Genomic DNA, 16,558 nt, shown 5'->3' on the forward strand with positions numbered 1-16,558 from the left:
TATATATATATATATATATATAACCTGGGAACCTGGGAAATCATCTTTGCTTAGTTTATAGCTTGAAAACCTGGAAACTGGCTGGGGCCCCTGGAGCATGTTACAAACCTTCCATACTTGAAGGGTAGTTTCAGCTTTGTGGTAACTTAATCATCCCTAAGTGGGGAAGGCTGCACTCTGATGTGCTCAGAAAATGCCTGGTTTAGATGGACTCACAAAAGAATGCTCTGCTGTTTTCTCTCATTCTCCACCATCTGGTTTCTGCTCCCTTCTGGGGTTTAGATCTTAAACTTGTATCCCGACCACTCAAACCACTCTCCTTCCTTTAAACTCGTTTGTGGATCCGTTTGGTTTGTCTGACTTTATCAGTTTCCTCCCTCTCCAGAAAGCCCTCTTTCTTTCATTTCATGTCACGGTTTTCTGGTTATTTTCCTTCCAGTTTGTTTCTTATAACGTTCCCCTCTCTGTCCACCCCAGGTATGAAGTGTGTTCCTAGAACATTACATCTCATTCACTCAACAAATTTTCACTGAGTAAATATTCCTTGACATTTTATTCTCTCACACCCACACCCAGAGCATAAAAGTTGTTGGCTGTACAATAAAACTTGCTGAGAAGTTGACTTGGATTTACTAGTGCCGATGTGTTTAAAGCCACTATGGTCTCTTTGCTGGCCTTCAGTCCTTTAATCGGTCTCTAGCGTTGCTTTTTCGCCATGACCTATCCCTTGATTTTTCGTCTAACATCTGGAGTCTCATTCTTTCTTAACCCTCCTCAAGGCACACATTCACAGGACTTTTTGTTCACCTAGGTCAAAGGAGGAAGGCAGGTAGGTTCTCCATATGCTCAGCTCTTTGCCTCTTCCTCCTTATCAATTCTTAGGTTTTATCTCACTATTCTTACACAACATGGAAGCCACTTTGGTCTCTTGCTCTCCCCTAACGTCAGGGCCTCTGCATTTCTGTTTATCGTGCCAGGATCGCCTTGCCCACACTACACAACCCAATTATCTTCTCTGTAATGCTGTCCCAGAACCGTTTACTAAATTCACAGCAAATTTCCTCTTTCATGTTTTTACTTTTCCTGATTTCTCTGTATCACTTATTACATTCATACACTTAATATCTTTTTCCTCACTTGGGAATAAAAATGCCATAAATTTTTCACTGATATTAAAAAATGTCTCATAATAAAAGCAACAAAGGAAATAGGCTTGGACAAAGACTTAGCATGTTATAAACTCCTTGAATATTCTGCCCTATCCAAGTTGTAGGCAGAATCTCTAAGGAGGAGGAGTGGGTTGTTTGTTCCTTATCTTTATACAGAACAATAACATGAACCAAGGAGCATAGGCTTACTCTTGATTTTCCTTTGATCTTACCATTTTGAGCATGCCATTCTGACTTCTTATAGTCCAGATTTATGCAATCATTGGTGGGTTGCTGTATCTCTGGGCATAGCAGGCTGGGAATGTGTGGAAAGCAAGTAGTGTTTCATGGTCCTCCAGTCAATGAATGATGGTGCTGAATGTGAAGATAGCCCAGATAGCTTGTACCTTGGCTAGGCTATCAATGGGGGGTAAATTTTACACCAGGTCTGTTGAATTAAGGGCCCCACCCACTGGGTTAGACTACAAAATGAATCAACTCCTGATTGTCTTTTCTCAAATTTTTCAATCTCACCTACTCAGTTTCTTCTGAACACCACACAAAATGCTCTTCCTGTATTCTTGGGTCAAGGTTGGCCTATACAGGAACCAAAATGATGTCAGTGATTGCTACACAAACTTTGCAGTGTAAAAATAAAACATCTGTTGTGCTTTGGGAGACAGCAAGCCAGATCAAACAAGTATAGGATATAGAATGAGGTGGCTTAATGTTTTAGTGGAATAATCCGAATTCTAGGCTAATGGGTTAGGATTGTTTCCAGATTTTCTGTTAACTCTTTTCAGTTTAGAGATGAAAAAATCATGAGTATGATGGGTCTAGCCATAAAATAGAGTGCCTCAGTTTGGGACCCAGTGCAGCCACAGGAAAGTTGGCCAATGAGGATTGAACTTGAGCTGTAGCATTAGGGGTGTGTTACTTTAGCAAGCAAGAAAGAATGGAAGGAGACAGAGAAATTGAGAAGGAAAAAAGTAAGACCTCTCTGGGTGGGTGGTATTGAGAGCAGAGTTGTTGTTATTTTTTCTGAACCCACGTGACTTAGAGCATCATTAGCCAAGATGAAGAAACTGGGTGTGAGATCTGGATTTGAGGAGCTGGCAACCTGAGATGAGAAGAAGGATTTGGTTTCATAATGGGGCACTTTCAGGCTGTGATTGAAGCATCTGGCTATTTTGAAAATCTCAGAGACACTTCTGACATTGAGACTCAACAGAGCAGGAGAATGTCATAGTAACCAGTAATTATTGGTGGACTTTACAGTTAAGCATACATGGAAATTCCTATACTAGCCAGGCAAATTGAGAACTTCAGAGGGTTGGGAAGCAGGAAGTCAAGTTAAAGGACCTTGGCAGAAGGCGGCTGGAATTCTGGAAACATAGTTATCCAAAAGACTGGCCATTCTTCTGAAGGATGGATCTGCTTGCCTGGCCTGGCTTCATGATGCTGTACCTGCCACCCACATTGTAAAGAAATCCATCCCTCAGCGAGTCCTTCTGAGGAGGAACCAAGCCTGACGTCATTCTTCCTTATTTCAGTCTTCTCCAGTCACACTTTCCGTCTCTTTATTTCTACACACATCTGACCTTTCCACAACTTTTCTTTATTACAAAAAGAGGCCATGGGGAGGGAGACAGACACAACAAAATCTTCAAAACCCTGTAATAACTGCCTTGGGTCTAGTCTCAGGATTTTTTTTTCCCCTCTAACTGTCAGACTCCAAATATTTAAAAACTTTCCTACCTGTTTTTAATATGCCAGCTACTATTCCTCTTGCTTTTAATGCCAATTTTACAAAAACTATGATCATGAACTTGAGTAATTTTAATTTCAAAAGTTCTGAGTTAGAATGAGTATTTCCTTACTCCTCTTATTTCAGGGACATTTAAGTAGAGAATTCCTGAATGCGGTCAATTTGATTCTTCTTTCTTTCAGTAAGCATACTATGGCGTGTGGGAGACAAAGTTATCAAAACTTTCACTGACACACAATTCAGTTTAAATTTTGGGCTAAAGTGTGAGAATACAGGAAATAAGGACTGCATAGGCACACTTATCAAAACCCAAAGTACTGGAGGTGGCTCCCAGGAGCCCTGCACCCTCAGAAGTAATTTTCCACGGGTTGGCCAGGAAGATCTTGTAAGACTCAGCCTCAGGTTACAAAAGCTGGCTTGAATTCCGCCGCACTTACAAGCTCTCCTGGCATTAGCAGCCCGGAGAACTGCTGATGGGACAATGAGAAGTTTCTGTTTCCAGAATACAATCAAAGCATGGCCTTCTCTGACATAGTGATAGCTAAGCTAGGAAGCCAGTGACTAGGATGGATTCCCCATCACCGTTGCTGGGAGTGACAAGTCAAGCAGACTGAAGCCGCGCAGCCACCTCTCACCACCACGGGAGCGCCCGGTTCAGCAGGGGAGTTCTGGCCAGGGCGCGCCTTGGAAGCTTCTGGAATGCGGGCAGTGGGCGCAAAGCGCTCTGCCCGCAAGGGAGCTCCGGGGAGCCCGGGCGTGAGGCTGTGCACGTAGGCGTAAGCGGCTGGGAGGGTGGGGGCTCAGCCTCGACGGCCGGGGACGCGGGGTCCTGGAGCAGCGCCCCGCCCCCGGCCCCGCCCGCCGGGGCCACTCTTAAGCGGGCACCGCCGGCACGCCGGGTTCGGCCGTCTGCTCCGCGCGCTCGCGCTTCTCCGCGTTAGTCCCTTCCGTGCTCTCCGCCCGCTCCGGTGTCCGTCCAGTCCCCGCCGTCCTATCGCCACCGCCGCCGCCTTCCGCCGCCCCGGGCCCGGGTCTGGTCCAGCGCGCTTCGGGGTCTCCGCGTCTCGCGAGAAGTCGCCGCCGCAGGCCTCCCGGACTCCCGGGCGCAGGGGAGAATGAGGGGCCGCGGAGCGAGGCCGGGTCGCCTGCTGCCGGTGCTCGCCCTGCTCTCGTGGGCGGCGGGCCTGGGCGTGGCGGAGGAGACGCCCTCGCACATCCCTGCAGGTGAGCTCTGCACGCTGGCTTCCGCGGGCGGGTCTGGCGGGCACCGGGCACCTTCTCTTGTCGCTTCGGGACCTAAGAGCAGGGGCTCCGTGCTTTCTGATGGACGGTGACAGTGTCCCCAGCGCCCCGGGAAGCACCCGCCATCCTGCCTCTGTTCCTAAACCGGGGTGGGGACCCACTGCGCGTCCACCCACTCCTTCTGGTCCACTTGGGGACGCGGAGTCAGGCGTCCCTGAGCCCTGGCCCTGGCCGGGGTTCGGAAGCTGAACTGAAATTAGTAGTTGGAGGCAAGTTCGTGTGAACAAAACTTTTTGGGTTCAGCCAGAGGAGAGCCCCGCCGCCTATTTGTCTAAGCACGACTTGCTGCGCTTTACCGCGCAGGGGAGTTCTTTGGCGGTTTCCACCTCTGGGCCCTGGGCTCAACTCCCAGGAATGGAGCCTTGGGTTTAAATGACCTGATGTAGCTTTAGTGGGTGGATGCGATAAGTCTGCCTTCTTGAATAACTAGTTAGATCCTTTTCTCCTGGAACCTAAACCCACGAGCAAACATTTCCACCTCGGGATTCCAATTAAGAGGGTGACATTTGGCACAAGTCCAGCTGGTCTGTGTAGCCCGTCGTTTTGTCTTCCTCTTCGGGCAGTTCATGAAACTTAAGCGCTTAACAGCCTCTGCGTCTGTGAACAGTGATTGCTTTGTTAGCTACAGAAATGGATTTCTTTATTCTATCAGTCATAGGGAAATCTGAACCTGTATGATTATTCTGAATTGGAACTAAATTTAATCACACATTGGAGGTTTTTCTTTTAGCATAACACTCGAAAACATACAATGTAAAAACCTACCCAGAAAAGTTTCTTTGTTAAAACACCCAAATAAGCTTTTATTGATAAATAAAAATAACCTTGAAGACTTGCCAATTTCAGAGTTTGGCGTCAGAACTTTTTTTGTGTATGTGTTTTATGCCACTCCGATGCCACCTCTCACTTTTTACAGAGGATATCCATGCCACACTCCTAGCTTTAAATTTGTAGTCTAAACCCAGTTCCTTCCCTGTGCAAAATTTCAAGTATCATGGAATTAGATGTTAAAGTTCTTAATGGAGTGTAACATCAGTGGAAGGGAATTTCAGATATGAATGTTTTCCATATAAAATCCAGAGTTGGGCATCTGAGACTTGGTTTCTGTGGTAGGTAGGCACAGAGTTCGATTATGAACTAAAGGTTGGAAATGTTAGTGTGGACCAATGGAGCCAAGCAGAGCAGTCGCCAGTCTGGTGACATACGTATGTAGGTGCTCTCTCATGCTTTGTGATAACCTAAGAAATGCAGGAGATACATTGTTCGGTAATTTGGTCAGATTGATCAGCGTTGGTTAGTTTTATCCCTGAAAATCATTACATAAATCTGGAAATAATCTTTAAGGTCTAAATTGTCTAGTTTAGTAAGCCTTCAACAGAGTGCCTATCACTTCTGACCCCTGTTACTTGTCAGAGTGTCCGAGCTAGTCAGTAAAAATGTGTTCAGAGTGGGGGAGATGGCTCGGTTGGTAAGGTACTTAGCCTGAAAATGTGAGGTCTGAGTTTGGATTCCCCAGGGTCCGCTTTAAAGCTGGGCATGGTGACCTATGCTTGTAATCCTGTTGACGATGAGATCTCAGACAGACCCAGGCAGATCCCTGGAACTGCCTGGCCAGCTAGTGTAGCCTGCACGGCGAAGATGCATGCTAATGTGAGACCCTGTGTCAAACAACGTGGAGTGACTTTTGAGTTGTCTTCATACAAGGCAAACCCGCGAATGCTTGCTCATCCTCCCACACAGAAGGAATGGATTCACTCAACGTTTCTTGGCTCTATCGAAAATTTGAGCCATAGCCTTTTGCTCTTGATGGCTATCTTAAGCATTGTAAGCTTGGCTGTGCCGTGATCTCTACCCACTCGATGCCATTAGCACCCAGAAATGAATGTAAGAACAAAAGAAGTCTTCAAAAACCCTAAGGTCTGTCTTCTGAAAGGCTTGAGAATCCCTGTGCAAGATAAATCGCTGTCCTAGAGGCAACACAACTGATGTTATGGGGAGGACAGTGGCTCATCCTCTGCCCTTCCATTTTCTTTTGAGGGTTTTTGTGGAGCTCCTGGGTTCCTGTGATCCTCTCACGTCAGCTTCTAGAGTAGCCAGGACTGTAGGTCTTCACCCCTTGCCTGGCAATGTTTTTTTGGAAAGCAATTTTTCTAGCAATTTTCCACTATTATAGTGAATGTGCTTTCGGAATATGCTTCCTGGCTTTGGGATGTGTGCTCAACAGTTGGGAATGTCCTACTTGTTACAGCAACTGAAAGGTCTGCCGAGTGCAGCCCTGCGTGCCTTTTGGCCGCCCCTGCATTCCAGGCCCAGAGAGAATGTAGACAAGATTTCAGTGAAAACCATCATTTGTACTCATTTGTCCTTGAGCCATTTGTCAGAATTATCTTTCTTGGAGCATTCCCGGTGGAGCTATCCAGTCAAGTTCATATGTGGATGCTTGGTTCTGTGCTCCATGCCTTCTAGATGAGAGGAGGAGAGTGTTGCGTTCCTGCCAAGCCTTTGCCTCCTGCATAGTAGACTTCATCCAGACTAGCCTGTACTATTAGAGGCACCTCGACTATTTTATGAACTAAATTGGGCAAAGACCAGAGCAAACTTGAAGGAAATGGTTTTAGACATTTTTTTCTGTCAAGGCTGGTAGTTTTTCAGCGACGTTCATTACAAGCTCTTTAATTTGCTGTGGTGCATTCGAGGAAGACAGAAAAGACTTGGCCCTATCTGCTGATGGAAAGCAGCAATTTACAGGGTGGAGATGGGGAGAGTAGTCCCTGGAGAGGCTGTGGGGTGGGAAGAAGGGACACTCCTCTACACTTTGTCTGTCTCTCTCTCTTCCCTGTACTTCCCCTAGACAGTCTAGCACTGAGGACATTCCTTCCCTTGCTGTCTTGTTTTTGCTCGTCTTTCTTTTATAACTTTTTACTATGGTTGGTTTACACAACTCAAATCTATTTTGCTTTGTGTTTATGATTTAATGACTTACAGATTATCTGAAATATATTTTTGCTCATTTTTACAGTCTTTAGAATACAGGCCTAACCCTTTCACCACAAAGAGATTCACCGTTTATTTTGTTTAGTTTACGTAGCATGCAGCCATTGAGGTTACTAACTGTTCTTTGCTCAGACTTCAACTAACTTGGCCCAGCATTTTTTTTTTCTCCCTCCGGTACCCTTGCTGCCAAAACAGAGCATTGCAACCATGTCCATCCAGGACCTTGTTTCCAAGTCATTGTTCGTGGGTCTTCTCTACAGCTCATGTTTCCTCCCAATTCCTCTTAATAAATGACGGTGTATTCAGTTTTCCTCCAGGTGCTCGTGTGCCACAGTCCATTATAGGGCCAGAGCTGAGATTTGAGATGGTCCACACCTCCCACAAGGCCACTGGGGAGCAATAGGAGTGCTTGTACCCTTTCTCCAGGCTGTTCTGTTTCTCCATGCCCTTCCTGCCCTCATTACTGCTCTGCAAAGTATGGGAAATAAGTAGCAGCTGGGACAGTGACTTAGAGAGAAGGGCGTTTAACAGGGAAAGCATGCTGTTCGTAGGTCATGTGCATAGTGCTATATGTGCAAGACTGACCGCGAGTTTGCCCCTCAGCCAGGGACAGACTGCAAACCATAGGCCGAATCCATAGATGACACCTGACTATTTGTTTTCGTAGTGCCTTTCGGCAAAAAGACTCCCCATTTTGGGGTGGATGGAAAAGATCAGGAGAGTAATACATCATGGCATGTGAGAACTTTATGAACTTTATGCTGTACTGGCTGCAGCCGCATTCATGTGCTGGCACACTGTCTGTGGTGGTGTTTGTGCTCCCAGGCAGAGTTGAGTAGCTCTACACAGATGGCATTGACTACTCAGTCTGAAATGTTCGCTTGCCTGTGCTGGTCCCTGAGATGACATTTTCATTGAAGCTGTTACACATGTAAATGGCTCCTCTCTTGGAAAGAGCCACTTTTGGGACAGTAGCAGCTGGCTCTGGGCATGCCAGAGGCCTGGTTTTCATTTTAGATCTTGCCAGTGATTTGTGCAATTTCTGAAATATAACACTTGAATCTAACTCAATATATACTTTGGTGTAGATACCATTTATGTAGTCGAAACAGAATATCTTTACTTTGGCCAGATGGGAAGGAGATGTATTTTTTTTTTTAGATTTATTTATATTCTAGAAATTTGTTCAAGGACCTTGGTGATGAACTTTGGCTTAGTTCTTTGAATGAAATAATTAGTACATTTGTCATTCAGAATTTTTAGTCTCTTGTAACTATGACAGTAAATCAGCCTGAACGGAGAATGTGGTGGCTTTTCAGGTGACTTCAACTATTTTGTGTTTGTATTTTACTTTTTTCTCCTCCGTGAACACATTATACAGGAGTGTTTCCCAAGGCTGTTGAGAATGTAGTTAGCCCCAAATAGTTACTCAGAAGTAGTAGACTATGGGCAGTGTGGCCATCCTGAAGCTGCCCTGAGAGCTTGCTTTGTTAAGTCATTGCTGACGTTCAGTGGAGCTCTGTTAAATTATTACCCTACTCACTGGCTCACAAGGATGCATGTTATACTAGGGACCCTTCATGATTTCAAAATGTGACTCCAGATGAGTTACTGTTTATGTGAAAATGCAATTTATAATTTAATATATAGTAATTTCATCTAAGTTTTAATATTTTTCATTCAGGATAACTTCACTTAGATTGGAGATGCATTGTTTTCATGCAGAAGTGTATTTTTTTCTTTCTTTAGCATTATGAGTATCTTCATTTTAAAAATCAGTTCAAGCCAGGGCATTTACACACTTGCCTGTTTGGCTCATGACTTGCAAGTTTCCTCATAGCCCTAAGAGTGTTGTATTCCCATTAACATGAATTTTCCTTGAGTTCTTAAAGGAGATGATGTTATGGGCAGAGTGGCCTATGGTGACTCAGTTTGTTAGTCCTCCATAGAATTTCTGTACTTGCTACCCGAACTTTAACTTAATGCCTGGTCTGTAGCCCAGCCAGTGAGACATCTATATAAGGAGGCCTTGGGCATCTTTCCTCATCATGTCAAGCACAGCCAACACTGAAATCTTTCCTTTTGCTGCTCTTTTTGATCGCCACTTCTCACAAAACAAAACCAGCATCTCTGCAAGTTTCTGAGTGACAGGGACAATCCCTCATTGCCAGGATGGGAGAGCTCTTGCCTTGGAGTAGCCTTTCCGTCTGCCTGCGGATTTTTGTTCCTGATAGACAGCTGTACTTAAGACTCTTCACCAGAGATTCAAGTCAACCAACCACCACATTTCAATTTTTTATGCACATGATTATCACTATAAACAGCCCCCCTTGTTGATTTTTAGTTAGCATACGGTAATATGTGGGCTAAATGTGGACTTGTCAGGAGGTATTTCTGTCAAACTAGGGTGAATTTCTTAAGTAGGCCAGAGTTAAAATTACATCTCCTTTGTTTTATTGATTATTTATTGATTTTAGTATTATCTAGCTTATTTCTGGATGCATAAGCCATCCATTTGTTGTATTAACTTACTTTTGACTTACTTTCTTAGGCTTGCATGTCAAGTGCTGCTTCTTAGATCCACACATGGAGTGTTCAATGCCACTGGTCTCTCTTTCACAGGCCCTCTCTTTACCACCTAGCATTTCCAGACAACTTGGACTGCAGAGGTGCTGTGGGAGACAAAACCATAGCCATGGTTGCACAGATGACCCTTATCCAGGAATGCCCTTAGAACCTTAGCAACACTTCCCTCAGCCAGAAGTACAAGAATGGATTTCCCTGAGTCTCACTGGGTGATGTCAGCTGACCTTGGGCCTATTTTCTTATGTACAACACCTCCCCTCTCCCTATAGTCTCACCAGGGACCTTAAAATAACTAACTGCTCTTTCTGGGCTGATTAGAACTTCCCTTTCACCCCAGTGTCTGGTCCTGTTCTCCAATAAACTTGGCTGGAAAATTGGACCTACTTGTTGCTCCGTTGGGTACCTTTCCTTCCTGTAGCCTAGAAGTGTGCAGCATGGTTGACTCTCCTGCAGGCTAAGCAATAAGTGAAAGCAGTGCATGGGTTGAAGCACTCAGTTCCTGATGCTGGAGCGTCGTTGGTTGATAGGAAACACACCCAGAAGCCATTCCATCTAGAGCCCAGGGCACATCTCTGCCCCTGACTTTAGTTTAGTTAGCTTGGAACTATAGTTTGTATATGGTTTTAGGGTGCTAATTACTTAATACCTATCCCACAGAGGGGAGTCAGTTATTAGCTACTTCTCCTTTTTTCATGGTAGCGTCTCACTCACATAGCCCAGGATGGTCTAAACTGCCGATCCTCTTGCCTCTCTCTCCTTAATGCAGGTTACAGTCCTGTGTCACCATGCATGCCTCCTATTTTCGGTGTTCTAAATTGAGTCTAACAGTTCCTCAAGCATTTAAAAACTCTTTTTCTTGCTTCTGTAAGTATGGTAAACACCAGCAGCTATTTTGTCTTGAAATATTCTGCAAACAGTTATTTAAATCACATCTTTAAAAACCCAAATGACCTGGCTAACCCACTGTCCCAGGAAGTCTTGCAAGCCCTGGTGCCCAGGGCCGGCTGGTTGTTTGTTTGGGTTTTTCCAGTCCTGCCCAGGCCAGCTCTGAGACCTCTTGTCTTCAGAGGTACCCGCTCCTATTCCAGCCATGCTGGTATTTCCTGGCTGCCAGAGCACTGTGGCTCTGAGCAGAATGGCCTGCTCATCCAGGCCCTACTCATTCCTGCCGGCCCCTTCTAGAGCACAGTTCTCTTTTTCTTTTTAGTTTAGTTTAGACAAGGTTGGAATTTTTCAAACAGTGACTTTACTAGGTAACCAAGGGCAAAACAAAACCAAACCCGAGTCTGGAACATAACCAAAGCAAAGCAATGAACAGACATACGCAGCAGACAGAGTTCTCAGTGTTTTCTTACCTCGGCGTCCTCAGAACCTTCTGCTCCTGGTACAGCCTGGGTTCCAAAAACCCTTACCTAACTTTGTTTGGCTAATGTTTTATCTCCTAGTTTTCCCCAGCACAGTGTTTCACAGACAGCTATTTTCCAAGGTAGGAGTCAGTGACATTCAAGATAGAATTTTTCTAGTGGATGTCATTTTTGGGACCTCTTGGCGACACGTTACTAACATAATCCTACCCAGTTAGCGGTCCATTTTCTTCAGCAGGAGGAAGACTGTGTTTTTATTTATTTACTTATTTGTTTTACATATGTAGTTCCTGTTTTCTTTATTTTGAGTATGTACATATTTTGATTATATTCATCTTCACCAACTCTTCCCAGATCAAACCTTTTCCCTACCCACCCAGCTGTGTCCTTTTTACAAAACCCTACAAGGCCAGTTTGTGCTGCCTAAATACTCTTCCAGTGGAGCTGGTAAACTAACGCTCTGTCCTGCTGTAATTCTTCATTTTGAGCAGTGATCTGCAATGGCTTTTGTGCTTCCCTAGTTTACTAAACACTAATTTAATTAACTGAACTATTTTTCCCCTAATAATACTTTCTGTTGGTAGCTAACAGTACCACAGGGCCCATTGTTCAATACTCTAGACACAACAGTATTTCAGGGCTCAGATATTCCTTAAATGATGTTTTGTTGCTTTGTGTGGAGGGAAGAAAAAAGTACCACAAGCAAACCCACCATAGGTGCAGTTCTTTTGTACACTGAAATGGCAGAAATCATGATAGGGAAATAATTCATCTGTAAAGCTGAAGAAATCAAAGACCCGTTAGGATAAATCATGGGAAAGAGTGTAGACAGCTGGCGCCAGGAGGCAGGGATCTAAGGTCCCTTGTTTCTGCAGCCGAGCTCCCGGCCCCCAGCAAACTTGAATTGCAGTGTATGATCGTTCCCTCGCTGATACGTGATACTTTTGAATTCTAAATGTAGGATGAGTGGCAGAAACCAAGTACTGCCAGAATCAGAAAAAAGGCTTTGGGAAACTTACTGTTACTTTATTAGGCAAAAGAGGACAGAGATGCACAGTGGTCTTGTCTTTTGAAATCTGTGTTTGCTCTTAGTTACTGTAGCTCACATGGGATTTGACTGAAACTTGATGTGGCTTTTTTCTTAATGAGTTTTTGCTTTAGAGGTAAGATAATAATGGCAACAGTTACTAGAATTAAATTTACATTTTAAAGTATCACAAATGTTCTCTGAGAGAAAAACAGACTAGTGTTTATATGAAGCTATTTTCTGTCTTCTCAGAGGAGTCAGAGAAGCCAGTCATTTAAATATTGCAAAGCAGTTTTAAAAGAACTGTGTATTCTGTTGCTTCCTTCCTATTTAAACTGTATAAAATCAACAAGGGCGGATGCTGGTAACTGTGGAATCTTAAAATTAAGCCTATATAGTGTATGCTATTTAAAATTGTCCCTCTTCAGTTTGTTACAGAAATAGTTAATTTGTCCTGTAGTTTTAAATTATGACATTTAGCGAGACAGAACCAGAAGTTCAAAAGAAATCATATTATAGGAGAAATGTGCAGGAATGTATGTGCGTGTGCTCACCTACGTGCCTGCACCCATGCGTGTGTGTGCATGCTTGCACGTGCTGTTAGCTACGGAGATCACCCTTAAGCCTTTAGAATGGAGTGACACGTGAGCATGCTTTCCCTGATGTGTTCTGGACTGCTGTCTCAGCTGTGTTTGTTCTTGTGTTTGTACCTCCAGAATAGAATGTTATCTAGTGAGTGGCACAATCTTACTGATAATCCTAGGAGAATTTTTTTATCTTCTTTTGGGACTGTTTTATCTGCTGTTTCCAAAAGGACCACACCCACCTCCCACAGTTAGGGACCAAATTTAGGGTCTTGTTCTTGCTAGGCAAGAGCTCTACCACTGAGCTAAACTCCCAGCTCTCCAAAATGACTTTAGGTAAATTAACAGAAGTTCAAACAAGACAGCTAGAAGAAAAGAATGTAAATTGAAAAAGCAAAATTACTTTTGTTATGTTATTCTCAAATTGCAAAAAAGCATTAGTCTTTAAGTACTGGGAAATTAACTATGACTTGTTAAGTGAGCAGATAAACATTAACAATTATTTGTCTAATACATTATGTATTAAAGAAGTATCTGGTTTATTAAATGATAAACTTGTATGCATAGGTGTGCATGTACATTTACACATGTGTGAGTTCATGTGAATGTGGGTACACATGAGCGTGTATGTGCATGCGTGTGAGGGACGTAGATTGAGGCTGAGTATCATCCTAGATCCCTCTGCACTGTTACTTATTGAGCTCTCTCCCTGAACTCAGTGCGTCAGTATTTTAGCCAGCCTGCTTGCCCCTAGGATTTCCCCATCTTCTTCCTTGTATTGAGATTATTAGTGTGCCATATCCACTCAGTTTTTAATATGGATACTGAGTATTCAAATTCTGGTCGTCAAGTTTGGGGGCAAGCCCTTTGTCTACTGAGCCCTCTTCCCAGCCACTAATAAACTGATCTTTATCTTTCTAAGTGTTGCATTAGTAGTTTTTATGCTCTAAAGTGCAATCATTTTCTGCTACCGGGTGTCAGGTCTTAAGTAGCCAAGCCCATCATATAAATCAGTTAATGACTCCGTTACCTGTCTGAGGTGCTTGTGTGGCTTATGATGATGTTGGTGGGATTAGATGCTCCCAGCTGAAGTGTGAATGTTTTAAAACATGCACTAACAACAACAAAAAACAAACAAACAAACAAGCAAAAAACCCATCACTGATAATAATGCATTTCCTTTCTTCTAACCAGGCTTGAATTTTTATAGGCCAGTGTGAGCAGCTCAGTGTTAGTGCTTGACCGGCCTGTTCAAGGACCTGTGTCCAGTTCCAAAGACTGAAAATGAAAGTAAACAAACTTCTCATACATGTAAGACGTGCGTTTTTCTCAGTAGTCCTAAACACCCACAAGTGAATTAATTGAGGAGTACTTTTGACTTCAGAAAAACCTTTTGAAAAATACTCATGCGAAGAGGTGATGGAGGAGAGGCAGAGAAATCTCTTTGAGGTGTGGAAGAAAATTGTAAAACGTATGATCTGAAAGGGTGCAGCCAATTAAGAAAAATGTTATCAGAAGCTGTTGATAAGCACTGGCATTGGAGGTATTTTGATTATGTAACCTAAACCCTAAATTCTATCTAAAGTAGAAATATGTTTTGGGCAGTTTCACTGTAGGGTTTTATCTAGGTTATGATAAGTGATGCCGTGGCATTTATATTGACCATATTGGATGGATTCTTCAAGCTGTTGTTGCTAGACCATGTTAGACACACACACGCATGCACGCATGCACTATGTGCACACGCACATACATTTATTTGCAGGAAATTAGCTGATTGCTTCCATGAATAGCAGAGATAAAGAAGTGTGGATGTTCTGCGATGAACAGGATGCTGATTCACATGTCTCTTGGTACTTCTATGTCTGCTCTGCTGTGAATGGCCTTAATAGCTGTATTAATCCCACTTTCATTCTCTTGAACATTACAAGGAATTTAAGGACGGCATTACTTTATTCTGAAATACTGAGAGGACCGTAGAAGGAGTACAGAAGAGTGCTTGCTTTCTGAGAATAACCACAAAGCACTGATAGATTCCAAATGGTGAGTTAGAAGTACCTACGATGTTGCCTCTGATACTGGAATACATGATGTACTTGAAAGCCAAAGGCTTTACAAGCTGTTCACATAGTAACTGTGAGTGACAGATGATGTAGAAAGTGTGGGGCTCCAGTTAAGAGGATAAAGCTTTTGAAAGAAAACAGAGACTTAAGATGTCACACGTTAGCACATTATCCTCTGCAAAAGCTTCTTAACCTCTGAATTATCATAGTTCTCTAACAGTAATATTGAGACCTAGGCAATTATTTAGATATTAAATATAATAATAATTGTAAAAGAAGCATGCCTACAAATAGAAATTGCCCAATTTGTGCTATTTTGTGCCTTCTTAAGAAATATAATTCTGGTTAGCATTTTTAAGTTGGAGCCTAAAATAGTGGAATTACTCTTATGTTCCGATAATAGGAGAAATACAGGATTCAGTGGGTTTTTAACAAGCTAAGATGTAAAGACAATATTTTCCTAGGGACTCAAAGGAAATAAATAATACATTTAACAATGTGGATACTGTCTTTTTGGTGATTCTTATTACTCAGTTTCAAAAGTTAATTTTTCCTTCATTTTTCTGTTATACTATTTTTTTCCTCTTCTTTTTTTTTTCCTTTCTAAGCCCAGATTTCCTTGGAACCAATGATCATGAATCTGATTCCCCTTTTCCCTCCTGAGCCCTGCAGGCTCCCCTTATTATTCCAGGCGCTCAGATGTTATTTTAGCCATTCACCCCTGCTTTTCTAAACTTCAGTAGTAGAATATGCACAAGGTCTCAGTCAGGTAAGGGCTTTAAATAAATAATCTTAAGCTGTCACTGTCTCAATTCATCTTTGCTGCAGTTTCTCAGAAATCCCTTCTCCAGGATGTCTTGATCTGGTTCATTATCTCTGTTCCTGACCTCTCCTCCCAGCTGTCTCTGCCATACTCTGGGCTGCAGAGTCAAATCTCTCCTGCTTAGGGGGTTTCAGAAAAGTCAAATACTGTGAGGTTTTTCAGAATCAGGAAATTTCAACTGGAATCTGTTTTTCTTCTCTTGGTGGGGAGAGAGAGAAGGAAGGGGAAGGGAGATAGGGGAAGGGAAGAAAGGGACAGGCAGACAGGTCCACTGACTGAAATGCCCCAGAGCTTCTTTCGCACAGGACACAGGGCAGGGAGAGTGTGGCACAGCCTATCTCTAGTTACAGTTATACAGTATCTGATTTTCAGCTGTTTATTTAATTTTCCACTGTGTCCTTTTTACAGAGTAACTTTTGTTAGATTTTAGCAAATACTTAGCAACTCCAGTTACTTTTCTGAGGAGGGATCAGGCCTTTCTCAGGAATTTGAGAAGGGTCAAGAGATAACAGAAAAATTCTGCATCATTGATTAGGAGGGAGGGACCTGACTTCTCCTCCAAGTGCTCAGGAAACTGAAAGTACTGAATGGAGCAAAGGACTTTTGAAATGCTCTGCTTTACTAGCCAGCAGCAGCAGCAGCCAGAACTGCTGGCTGTTTTCTTACTGTTGCTAAGTAGCCGCTGAGTAGCCTCTCCCTAGCTTCTGGTAACTATGATTCTATTCTCAGGGTCTAAGAGATTATTTTATTTAGATCCCATGTATGAGTGAAGTCATGCCTTTTGTGTTTCTGTGCAGGCTCTTTTCAGTTAACTAAATGATCCCCATTTTCACTGTGATTCTTTAACTCTACCCCTCCCCAATACTTTTTTTATTTTTATTTATTTATTTATTTTTATT

The 16,558-nt window shown here is 43.2% G+C and overlaps 1 protein-coding gene across 2 annotated transcripts in view; it reads left to right on the forward strand.

Annotated features, from left to right (window-relative positions):
• Positions 1-4,031: 4,031 nt before the first annotated feature.
• Plod2 (procollagen-lysine,2-oxoglutarate 5-dioxygenase 2) overlaps positions 4,032-16,558 on the forward strand; it is a 65,347-nt gene continuing 52,820 nt past the window's right edge. For both annotated transcript variants that reach the window (XM_005366656.3, XM_005366657.3), the window contains exon 1: positions 4,032-4,140. In XM_005366656.3, coding sequence (XP_005366713.1) covers positions 4,032-4,140 — 109 coding nt within the window. The remainder of the gene's footprint in view (positions 4,141-16,558) is intronic.

The sequence above is a fragment of the Microtus ochrogaster genome, unplaced genomic scaffold (assembly GCF_000317375.1).
Source record: "Microtus ochrogaster isolate Prairie Vole_2 unplaced genomic scaffold, MicOch1.0 UNK12, whole genome shotgun sequence".
NCBI classification, from domain to species: Eukaryota; Metazoa; Chordata; class Mammalia; order Rodentia; family Cricetidae; genus Microtus; species Microtus ochrogaster.